The following is a 13313-nucleotide window of genomic DNA, read 5'->3' on the forward strand; positions in this document are numbered from 1 at the left end:
ATACTATAAGTTGGTCCCAAATACCCACCATACAAAATATTTTCAACTACTCTTTTCCCTTAAAAAAAGCCAAAAAAATATTAGAGATAATATTTGCAAATAAGTTTCAAGCTCTTTCATCAGATTTTGGCATCATTTTTATGTTTTCTTCTCCTTTAAGCCTTGGTTGATAAGTATGGGCCTAGCTGGCCTTTCTGTCCTTTCGAGAGACCGATTTATTTTCGCACATAAAACGACAATGTAAAATTTTAGGATTCTCGTCTCCACGAAATCAGTAGCTAGGATTTATTAACTTTTATATATTAAATATTTTTACATATTAAACAGGCCGTATTATATATGGACATCAGGGGTAATTAATTCATCTATCCTCGTCTCAGTTTATCTGTCCTAGTCAGACGCAGTGCCATGTGCAGCATAATATATCACACCTAACTGTATAACTACAGCAGATCTACTGTCCAACATGTGTATTTTCACCTGTCACTTACACGTGCTGTCCAACATGTGTATTTTCACCTGTCACTTACTCGTGCTGTCCAACAAGACGTTTGGCCAATTACTTCCTCGTGCTGTTAAGTGTGAACAGCTTGGTACGCAGTAGTTGATAATTTCTTTCTATTAACAAATTTCAAAATTCGTGCACCTGTTTTGTAATTTGTACTTTCTTATCGCATATACTTCTCTCGAGCTGACTCCCCATCTTACCATATCGTGTCTGCGCTGCACAAGGATAAAAGCATTTCAAATATGTTGCAGCAGAATTTTCAGCATATTAGTCTCAGTATATTTATAAACTTTTATATTTATTTTATTTGACGGGCCTCCGTGGCCGAGGGAGTTAGTGCGCCAGCACGGCGCAACGATCACGTAACCTCCCAGTCTCCCACCAATGCGGTCAATATGGTATAAGTGAAATATTCTTGAGTAGAATTAGATAAATTTATTCAGTTTGTCTTTTACACCATTGTCGAGAGTATGTCAGAATACGTCCACTACACGATGGTAGAGGACGACAGTAATTATAGGAAACGATTGCAAAAAAGCAACTGTAAAAGGCTAGATTGAAAATGCTAGTCACAGAATGCGTTGCAAAACGCAACAATTAGTTATGAAATTCACTGCTTTACACTGCTGCTTCATCTATACGTGACTGGTAAAACAGATCCGCTCTTCCGATAACTTACAGTGGCTGTCTTCAACAGCCGAGTATGGCTTTGAGTGTCTTTGGTATGTACTAACTGGATTTGGTGAATATCAGCGCCACAGAATCTTGATGCATTGCCGCTATCTACAAACAAATCCGTCAGCGCTGTTACATTCCTGTCAAGGAAATAATCAATTTACCGAGCATTTTGCTCCTTTTGCCCACGTATCGACTTCCAAAACAAAAAGCACGACTGACATACCAGGCACACCTGTAAAATAGAACCAATAGATTTTCTTGATAGCTCATCAAGGATGCTGACTGGTTCATCTGTGTTAGAATTACGCACAAAATGACATAGCGCATATTTTCCTCTACAGCAGAGCACGGCGGCGTAAAAAAGACCGTAAAGTTCGCGTCCTAACTTCACACTTTTGCATGTGGAGAAGCCTTTGAGAGAAACTTCACACGTTTGCATGTGTAGAGACCACTGGGAAAACTGTCGCATGTGTACAAGCCATTGGGGAAGCTCCATACTTTTGCACGTGTAGAGGCCACGTGGCTAAACTTCACACATTGTATGTGATGATACCATTCGTGAAAACTTTGCATTTTTGCATGTGTAAAAGCCATTTGGGGGAAACTTTACACTTTTGGTTGTGTGAAAGCCTTTGGGGGGAAACTTCAGACTTTTGCATGTGTACAAGCCATTGGAGAAAGCTTCACACTTTTGCATGTATAGAAACCATTATAGGGAAACTTCACGCTTTTGCATGTATAGAAACCATTGGGCAAAACTTCACACTTTTGCATCTGTACGCTTTTGCATGTGTAGAGGCCATGTGGGAAGCTTTATACTTTTGGCTGCTTGGGGCTCAGCACTGAGAGGTTAGAGCGAGGAAACACGACTGACTGACCCGGTGTATAATGTGACTAGGTGGTGTGTCATGTTTTAAGTACGATGTAAAACCCCAAGCATACATAATACTATATACACTGCGTCTCACAACGCCTGAGGTGACATCGCAAACTCTATAATTCACTCTGGAAGCTTTCCCACATAGGGATTCCTCCGTCCTTTTTTCTAGGCGAAGTAACACGCATTATGACAAAGAGAGTATCCGGGTCCGTATCATCACTTTTTTCATTTTGATCAATTGCTTTCAACAATTTCTCATCGCCCGCATACAATTTTTTTTGGTAAATCCATATTATTTCACCCGGGATGTGAAGTGTTTGATATATTGCAAACCTAAAACCTTTCAGTATGGAGTATGGTCTCTAGATATCGGCAAAGTCCATTGCTGTAAACTATCGAAATAACTCTCGAATACACTACATTGCATCAGTCGTTGTCTATGCAATACACCTTCAATACACCTTGCAGAGCATCGACTTCGTGTGTTAGAAATGGAGTTGTAAATCGTTGTGGTGATAAAACATGTAATTGTGGGTAGTGGTCTTTGATATGCAAAATCGTGAAATACGTTTGGCAATCCGTGTACTATGGGTCGCAATTTCAATGACTGAGCAAATGTTGAGCTATGTTAGTCAAAAAAAATTTCCGTGTGGGGCGTTGATACACCAACTGGCTGGAGTGGTCTTTGATATACAAATCGCTACCCACTATTGGAGATCCGGGTACGATGGTTGGCCACTGCAGTCCTATGATTGGCTGAGCAAATACTCAGCTGACAACAGTCATTGCCTATGTGGTTCGTACATTTCATGATGACCTAGGAAAGCACATGCATTGGCCAATGTTACAGACACCTCGTGCCAATACAGGTGTGGAAAGTTCTTTCAATAAGTTTCTATAGGCAATGTGCATACCAGAAGTCCAAATATTAGGTAAACTCCTACACTCCACAAATCCGGTAAAGTAGTTAGAGAGACAATATTCTCTAGATAGATGTTTTCATAAAAAACTGTAGCCCTGCACGTAAGAAAACCAGTAAAATGATGACAAATCTGGAAAAATCGTATCAATAGCCTTCTTGTTTTCATACATGTAGGTGGCAGGTAGGCATGTGCACAAACAGCACCTTCAATAAAAATAAATTTCGAAAAACATAATCACAGCGACAAGAAATTGTATCCCTGCACAGAAGCTTTCTATAGAAAATGTATTTACTACAGAAAACAAAGTGAAGTTTATAGAAATAGGTAGGCCTATTTGTCTCTAGTACAACCAGAATTTGGCAACGTCCATAAATTTCGGAAAACATAATCACAGAGATCCTCCCCCAACATCTCTAAGAATAAAACAAAGAAATTATTATTGAGCATATAGATGTTTAGATGATATAAAAGATACACACAAAGTTTCATAGAAATTGGTGCAATACTTTAGCATGAGTTAAGTGGACAAAATCTGTGTAAATAAAAAATGCATTATTGCAGTAAGAATGAGAACGGGAGTAATTACGAAAATGATTACCCGATTGTAATTAACCTTATGTAGACAGAAGTTGTGATGATAGGGAAGAGGGTGTGCTAAGTGTCATGGAAATAGGTTCAGTACTTGCATGGACAAAATCTGAATACGTGGAAAATCAGTATTAACAAAGCCCTAAATGACACTTTTACCATTAAACTTAAGCATGCACAAATTCAGATGACAGGCAAGATGAACGTTGGTAAGTATCATCAAAATGAGCGCAGAGGTTTGGGAGGAGATGCTTGAACACAGACAGGGGGGCATTCCAGTATACCCCCTACTAACTTCGTTGGGTGGCGGGAAGGGGGTATAAATATACAGGGTGTGCCAAAAGTTGTGCACCATCCTGATTTTCAATTTTTTCTGTCTATCAGATTTAATACTGATTTTAAAGTTTTTTTTCTCTCTTTCAGAGTTAATTATGGCTAATTAAGTTCTGTTGCTGTAAAAAAAGCTTAATCTTCCATCCATGTATGGGTACCCATTACACGTGAGCGAAAAAGCTTAGCCTTCCATCCCCGTATATACATGTACACATCGATCCTTAGACTAGGGAGCTAGAAAAAGCTTAACCTTTCATCCGAGTTTATACCGTACCTTAGAGAAAGGAGATGAAAACGCTTTACCTTCCATCCCAGTATGTACATATACACACCACACCTTGGACTATACGGAGCTAAAATACTTAACTTTCAATTCCTGTATGAGAGCCCATTATACAGGACATGAAAAAATATTAACAGGACAATGCCGACACCCCCTTTCGTGTTTAACCTCGTACTTAACAATTTTTCAGTCATATGCAAAACAGGAGCCATTAAATGTGTTTACATATACTGTGTCTTCTTGTGGAAGGACTAGTCCTGCCTCCACTGAAGTATCACACCGAAAACACCAGACATGACACCCACCCAGTCACATCATACTGACACCGGGTCAACCAGCCCTGTTTCCTTGCTCTAACCTCTCAATGCTGAGCCTCAAACGAGACAGTTTGAGGTCTTTGGTATGACACTACTCGGGTTTGATCTCTGGTCTCTCGATTTCGAGGTGCTCGGCCTAACCGTTAGACCAAGGAAGCGGTCGCTACAACTTTGTGAAAACTTGAAGAAACTAACCCAAGGGCCCTTTCAATGACGTCACTTCCGTACACGGAGCCATAAACCACTTCTTTGAGAAATTCCAGATGCTTATTGGGCATTGGTTCATTTGCTAAAATACTTAGTTAAAATATAAATTTTTATGACGCCATAGGCCTACATTCCAGTGGCAAACATCTAAAGTCTTTAACGCAATGTCTTCTTCAAACTATGTAAATAGTGTTGCTTTATATGCATATCATATTTTAGAAGGACTTGTGCATTGGTTCTTGTGAAGAAGATGTTTAAAGGCTTTCCTCGAAATCCATACTGGCCGCCACAAGAACAAAGGTTTAAGATCATTAAAGATAAGTTTGGGTCAGCTTGATCTTCCCCTACATACCGCCGGGTTATTTTCATCACATAACGCGATAATAGCCTGAGGACTATATACACAAAGGACTACATCTGCCAAACAAACTGGTTGACAACACCGCCGTTCGGCTTTCGTACTGATCCAACCTGAATGGAAATCGATAAATTCTGTTTCCGCTGATGAAACCTGTCACACGACGGAAGAAAAAAATTCAGTGAGCTTGATATATGTATGCATTTAGGTATGCTTGGGGTTTAACGTCATACTTGACAATTTTTCAATCATATACAAAACAGAAGCCATTAAATGTGTATACATATACTGTGTCTTCTTGTGGAAGGACTAATCCATGCCACCAAAGTCCTGCCTCCACTGAAGCATCATGCCGAAGATACCAGACATGACACTCACCCAATCACATTATACTGACACTGGGCCACCCAGCTCTGTTCCCTTGCTCTAACCTCTCACTGCTGAGCGTCTAGCGAGTGAGCAGCAAGTACCATTTTCAATGTCTTTGGTATGACCCGACCCGACCGGGGTTTGAACACGGGGTCACCCGATTTCAAGACGGACGCTCCAACCATTAAGCCACCGAAGTTGTCAATTAATATATGTATGGCGCGTTATAAACAGTAGTGACTACACAGTCCGCACTAAACAATGCCAACACAAGGATTATGTATATCATAAATTCAAGTCTTAACTAAACCACTTAAATCATTCCGAAAATTCCAATTTCCAGATAGTAATTTTGCAAATTAACTTTTTGTCGCCTGCAAATTATACTTTCTCGGTCCCAAAATGTTCTTTTAGACGACGAGGAGCGCCAGCACGATTTACAACTTAGAACAATCTGGAATTGTCATTAACATAAAGTAAACATTCAACCAAATAATACGATAAGATTAATACTTATCACAGTCATCCTCAGACATGTATGTGACATAAAGTTAAGGTCCTTGTTGATAACGTATATATAGCTTGCCTTAATTCCACTTTGGAATAGGGCCTCCCTGGCTCAGTGGGTTAGCGCGCTCAGTGGGTTAGCTGTGCCCGGTTTCCACCCACCATAATGCTGGCCGCCGTCGTATAAGTGAAATATTCTTGAGTACGGCGTACAACATCAATCAAACAGATAAATAAATAAATTCCACTTTGGCTGAATGAAGTACATGTATTCGAATAGTGTCTCACACATAGCTGTTGCGGTTGAGATTGAAAGAACTCAACTAGGCTATATAAGGGGTTAAGGGGTGAGGGGTGGGGGTGCACGCTGCATTTTGTATTGTATTTAGTCCATATATGTCTCTGTGAAATCTGTTTATTAATAAAGTGCCTCGTTGATACATGGAAATGTACTGAATGCATTGACCTGTATAAGCGATCATGCTCATTGTAATCCTTGTTCTGAATTTAGATACAAGTTATTTATCTCATGATAAGGTCCTAGTCAAAACATGTAGTTATCAGCAAGAGATGCTCGTCTGTGGCTTACTTTTCTTTCTTTTAGATGGCAAACGACCTGTGATCGGCCAATTAAGTCGTGTTCACGATTTTTAGTTTAGTCATTAGGATTGGTCATATCTATAGTTAATATTAAAGCTTTAAACTACGCAGTAATTCAGCACTATCTATGTATAAGCCTAAAACCATAACTAAAACCATAATAACTAAAACCATGAAGTAGCACCGATACAGCGGCGGAGAGTATAGTTCGAGATTTAGAAATGAGGTATTGATTCCACGTGATTTAATAGCGCTCTCTAGTCATTATATATCACAACAACACTGAGCCTAAAACGCAATTGATGACTGATATGAACTGCGTAAATATTCAAAATTAATTACGTTTTTCTGATTGAGGAGAGAAGATAAAGGAATCCATTAGGTTTGCCGAATAAAAAGACAAAGTAGCGAATAAGACGCAAAATTAAATAGCTCGTTTTAAATAATTGGAATCTGTTTGACTGGAAATGAAGGGATGTTGTAAAAACCAAGACTTGTTAATCCGAATGACGCATAAATTGCCGTATCCGTTTACATCGGTTGTTATTTGGGTTTGGTTATTATTTTACACTTAAACATGCTATCCTTTTAATGCAAGCAACACACATTGGATACAGCACATATACATGTATACTGCGTTGACTTAAGTACTTGTATCTGACAGAAATATAACAGTGGTTGTTAAAGTCATCCATACACTGGCTGATAATGTTCTTGATTATTCCCATGTTTGTAGTAAATAAACCGATCGTTTGGATCGTTTGATTTGGCCTGCTTATCTTATTTCTTTATTTTAGCTCATCGAAGGGTCGATGGGTTTTTTTGTGATAGTTGAGGTCGATTAGGTCAGCTTTTTGATTGGGTCTTAATCGTATTTGTTTCCGATTTCAACGACCAGCTGTTTTCGACTAATACAGATACTTGATTGCTTTTGCTACGACTACTATTTACGTGTTGAAGGAGTGGATCATACAAATGGTGGTTACACCAGCTTCTCTTTCAATCGCTAGGACACGTACTGCTCGGGTTCAAAGCCAGCAATGGGCGTGGAATTTGTGACCGTTTGCGCAGTATAACGTTCGTTATAAACATCTTGTCTTCCACAAATATGATATGCATAAGTGTACTTCACACGAAAGCTCATCAGTAACTTGCCCCGGGAAATCCAGTTTCCTCCACCCACCCATAAAACTGACCGAAAATAATGACAGAGATCTTACATTAAGTTCGGCCAGATACTCTAAGCCTACAGCCTTATCAGTGTACGGAAGCCATATACATGGCACAGTTATCACGTCTGATATTTTTCAGTGAGGCAGTTATTTTTTGTAAAGCAGTGGCGTTGGAATGCATTTAAAAGTGAAGAGGCCCAAATAACACAGCACGTTAGACGAGGGTCCAGGGCTGCTCATGTGTGTTTACATATATTGTGTCTTCTTGTGACAGTGCGAGTCCATGAAACATTATGCCGAAGACACCAGACATGACACCCCTCCCAGTCACATTATACTGACACCGGATCAAAAAGTCATGTTTCCTTGCCCTAGGGATCTCTGTCCTAGGGAGACGGCAGCAAGTACCATTTTGAAGTTCTTGGTATGATCCGATCCGGGTTTGATCCCGAGATCTTCCGCCTTCGAGGATGTGTAAATATATAATTATGTAGACATTGAATGTATGTGATGCTAAGTTGTTAATGGAAGTGGTCGCAGAAGTTGAATTTGGATTTATTTTATTGGTTGGCGACCTGAACTGTGATTTCAATACGGCGGTCACTATTATATTTTTTTAACTCTTTCGTTTTTTATCAGGTTTTGTCCTAGCGTATTTTTCTACCTGACGAGCGTTGTGCCTGCTATATGGTTCATGGAACTGTACGAAATGGAAAAACGCATAACAGCGAAACAGGAAGGGTTCAACGCCACAACATCAGCGCTGATAAACGAAACTAGTAATCTGGAGGAATTGTCAGCTAATATTGAAAGTTTAGGGGTATGTGTGCCAAACCAGATGTCATTCATTTCTGATAGCTACGAAAAGATCAGCTTAACCATCATATCTCAAATGATGTCGCTTAATTAGCGGCTACTATTTAAAAATGACACGGTACAAATCTGCACGTCCAAAATGACATGTGTATATTGGCGGTGAACAAATTTTATGCATATGTCTTTAGGGATACACAATATGAGTACTTCTAATGCACAAAAATTATGTGCATGTTATCAGAGTACCTTGTACACATTAGATTTTAAAGAGTATACTATAACGTATTTATCCAATGAGGTCGATTGTTTTAATCTAAACTCGGCTGCTGTGACTTTGGATCGATATTTGCAGAGTTCCTTCGAGACCTAACGAGATGTGGTAGATCCCCCTGAGACACAGCGAGTTGAAATCACTATATCTGTTTATCTCAGATCTTGGGGAAATCATCACATCTCGCTAAGCCTCAGGTGAAACCACCATATCTTGCTATCTCAGATCTTGGGGAAATCATGACATCTCGCTAAGTCTCAGGTGAAACCACCATATCTTGCTATCTCAGATCTTGGGGAAATCATCACATCTCGCTAAGTCTCAGGTGAAACCACCATATCTTGCTGTCTCAGAAATAGAGAAATCCATTGCATCTCGCTAAGTCTCAGGTGAAACCACCATATCTTGCTGTCTCAGAAATAGAGAAATCCATTGCATCTCGCTAAGTCTCAGGTGAAACCACCATATCTTGCTGTTTCAGAAATAGAGAAATCCATTGCATCTCGCTAAGTCTCAGGTGAAACCAACATATCTTGCTGTCTCAGAAATAGAGAAATCCATTGCATCTCGCTAAGTCTCAGGTGAAACCACCATATCTTGCTGTTTCAGAAATAGAGAAATCCATTGCATCTCGCTAAGTCTCAGGTGAAACCAACATATCTTGCTGTCTCAGAAATAGAGAAATGCATTGCATCTCGCTAAGTCTCAGGTGAAACCACCATATCTTGCTGTTTCAGAAATAGAGAAATATATTGCATCTCGCTAAGTCTCAGGTGAAACCACAATATTTCGCCAAGTCTCACTAGGGTAAACCCTCACATCTCGCTATGTCAGGTGAAACATATCTCGCTAAGTGTCAGATGTAGGGTAAACAATTACATCTCGTTTGGTTTTAAAGAGGTTAGAGGCTTAGCCAGACATGATGGTTTTACCTCTGACTTAGCGAGATATTATGGTTTTTTACCCCAGGCCTGAGCAAGATATGGTGGTTTCACCTCTGACTTGTACTGAGTCCTAGCTAGGTTTGGTGGTATCTGCTTTCCTGTATGTGGCTTTTCCTCTTGGATCTAACCAGATGTGGCGGTTTTCTCTGGGATCTAGCCAGATATGGTGGTTCTCTCTGGGTCTAGCAGGATGTATTTTTCTCTGGAATCTAACCAGATGTGGTGGTTTTCTGTGGGATTTAGGCAGATGTGATGGTTTTCTGTGGGATTTAGCCAGATGTGGTGGTTCTCTCTGGGATCTAGTCAGATATGGTGGTTTCCTCTGGGATCTAGCCAGATATGGTGGTTCTCTCTGGGATCTAGCAGGATGTATTTTTCTCTGGAATCTAACCAGATGTGGTGGTTTTCTGTGGGATTTAGGCAGATGTGGTGGTTTTCTGTGGGATCTAGCCAGATGTGGTGGTTTTCTCTGGGATCTAGCCAGATGTGGTTTTCTTTGGGATTTAGCCAGATGGAGTGGTTTCCTCGAGAACTTCAGATGTGGCTGATTCTCCCCAGTCCTGTGGAGATGATGGTTTCTCTTTTACCAGGTGATGGTTTCCTCTGGGATCTAACCAGATGAAGGCTAGTGGTTTTCTCTCACCTAGCCAGGTGTGATGGTTTCTCTGAGGCCTGTTTGTCCATAAGGATTTCTACAAATGTGATATCACCTTTAGGATCTTGCCGGATTCTTCTATATGGGGTCTAGTGAGATGGGACGGTTTCTCATAAGTTCTAGCCAAGTCTGATGGTTTCCTATTAAAGTTAGCCATGGTTTGGGTTAGCAACATTTGCTTAGCATTTATGAGAAATCTAAAAAAAATATTTTTAATCTCACTTACTTTCTGTTAACAGTTGGACATAACAATACCACTGAAGCTACCGCCTGACCTATGGTTGCGCGTGATTGAACAGTTCCTTCTTTTGATGCTTATTATTGGTCGATGGCTCTTGCCGAAAGGGGCGCTGTCTCATGAGCAATTATCACAGCTCCTATTGGTCTACGTGGGAACAGCGGCCGACATAGTGGAATTCTATGAAGCTTTCAACGAAGAAGGAGTGAGTATCATGTAGCAGTCGCAAAGAATGTCTCCACAACGATTTAGAATATTGTAGACAAATGTTTACTTTAGATTTTGTAAGCTCCAGTCCTGCTCTGATCAGTAGACTCATGGAGGTGTAAGACACGTGTGCTTGTTAGCTTATTCTTCATTTCGCAGTTAGTTAAAGTTTAATACGGATTGTCCAGCACTCCAAAAAAGAGCAAACATATTTTCTATTGTAACCGTACAGAGCGATCAGTTGAATTAAATGAACTAGCTAAATAATCAAACACCCAAAACAGGAAACCTTCTTACAAGTTTCCCCCCCATCGGTCAGAAGTCCTTTTACTACATGTAATCAATCAGATGAAACAAAATGCCTTCTTTTTCCTGCAATTTGGTTTTCCTGCAGTTTGGTTTTCCTGCAATCTGAAGACCGTTTACCTATGAAACAAATAAAATAAAATGCTTTCATAAACCGTTTTTTTTTTTTAATATTGAGGTTCGGCTATACATATGTAAGCATACTTTACAAATGCAATCTGATCATCAACTGTATACATTCTTTGCTTAGCTGTCTTTCGTTTAATTCATTGTTAGGTCAAGTACAACCGATTGCTGTGTTACATTATCCTAGGCGTGTGGACAGCCAGTCTTCTACAGTTCACGCTCGTTCTCACTGCGTCACGCGCAAGGCGAGATCAGTCCGGTGTTCCTTCGGCCTACGGTAGAGAGCCCGCGGCCGGATGTTGCAACCCGGAAATATACGGAATTGTAACGTCCATCTGCTTGCAAGATTTGCCTTTCCTTGTTGTTCGATTACTGTTGATATTTTACTACGACGTTGTGAGCTACACAAATATGTTTTTTACATCGAAAAACTCGTTAGTCATCATATTGCTTATTTATCGCGTGTGTGTGGTCCAGGTACAGACGGCAAAGGCCAAGGAAAAAACAATCCATCAGATCTCTACCCCTCTCACAGTTTCAAGGACTACTTCCGGGGAGAACGGTCAGAGCCAAACCACTTTACTGCATATCAATGACAAACCGAACTACAAGTCACGCAGTCCGAGGAACTCATTACGGCCCAGCCCACAGGGGTCCCCTGTCAGTAGTCCCAGAACGTTGCCAAGAGGAAGTGTTCAATCTGTGCGCATGGGCACTGTCAATCCATCACTGATCGACAGCCCCGTACATTCTCTACAAGGTGACAGTCCCCGACAGCTTGGTAGACGAAGTCTGGCGTATAGCACCGGAAGGAGGTCGCCTCAACCATTTTATGTAAACTGTGACAGGCCTAGTTAACTCAACGGTAGAATCCCGTCAAAAATTTGAAAAATTCCAAGGCTGCATGATTTTGTTGTGTATGTTACAACTGACTCTTTGCTTGGACAGTCAAGTAAATATTTTTGTTCTCTTTTCTTGTACAGTACATGAACATTTTGCATGAATAACTACTATTTGAATTGGGTTGTCTGTATCTATTTTTTTCTTGTTCATGAAGATAGATCTTTTAATGGGCTTATAAAATGGTGTGCAAAAGATCTCATGTGTCTTAATGAAAAGCGGAGAAATCCTAAAGGTCACATAAATTCAGATGAAAGATTGCGAAAAGTTAGCTGTACCTCCTTTGTTTTCTTCAAATTTTTTAAAGATTTTTCTTTAAAGAGAAAAAGGCACTTGAAAATAATATTTGTATGGTGAGTATCTGAGAGCACCTCTTAGTATATATTGTCTTCGCGTAATAATGTTATAACTGAAGACGTTGCACATGTTTGATAAATATATTTGCATTACAATAAGGACTTTTCAGCTAATAAATGCCTTCAAGCTGTAGTTTATCATATTTTTTTTTTGAACTTAGTCATAAATATTATCATAATTCTGATTAAATTCATGCGTTTGGATATAAGCAACAAATTTACATTCAAGTTTAATTGACACGCATTACCCCCTTATCCCAAATACCCACAAAAAAAATGCTTTCAAATACCCTTTTCTCCTGAAAGAAAAAATCGAAAAAGACCATATTTGTAAATAAGTTTTCATCCTTTTTCATCTGATTTTGGGATCATTTTTATGTTTCTGTCTCCTTTAAGTGCATGTCCGTTTGTTCTATTGGAAAGCTCTGCCAAGCGCATGCTCTGCCGTCCGTTTAGGATTATGGAACATGTTACGCTGTAATTTATCATTGATCTTGTATCTTCCTCAATGAAATACTACTGTTTCTGTTAATTGTATTAATGACAATCATTGTTATTATTGTTATTAGTTTTTTTTTTCCATTTATTGGGTTATTACTGAACAGATAATGTTTTTGTATGTCAGTTGGCATATTACATTATAGACCTAACTGGTTTGCGTTATGTTATAATCTCGAACTTCATATTATTACATGAATAATCATGTAGTAAACGGCTATATTACAATCATATATGGCTTCCTTTTAGGCTATTTCATTTCTAGATCCTGTG

At 39.6% G+C, this 13313-nt stretch overlaps 1 protein-coding gene across 1 annotated transcript in view; it reads left to right on the forward strand.

Annotated features, from left to right (window-relative positions):
• LOC135475853 (transmembrane protein 26-like) overlaps positions 1–12355 on the forward strand; it is a 38060-nt gene extending 25705 nt beyond the window's left edge. The window contains exons 2-4 of the mRNA XM_064755797.1: positions 8363–8543; positions 10649–10852; positions 11437–12355. Of these exons, the coding sequence (XP_064611867.1) occupies positions 8363–8543; positions 10649–10852; positions 11437–12144 (1093 nt within the window). The 3' untranslated portion in view covers positions 12145–12355. The remainder of the gene's footprint in view (positions 1–8362; positions 8544–10648; positions 10853–11436) is intronic.
• The last annotated feature ends 958 nt before the right edge of the window (positions 12356–13313 follow it).

Source organism: Liolophura sinensis, chromosome 9 (genome assembly GCF_032854445.1).
Source record: "Liolophura sinensis isolate JHLJ2023 chromosome 9, CUHK_Ljap_v2, whole genome shotgun sequence".
Classification (NCBI taxonomy): Eukaryota; Metazoa; Mollusca; class Polyplacophora; order Chitonida; family Chitonidae; genus Liolophura; species Liolophura sinensis.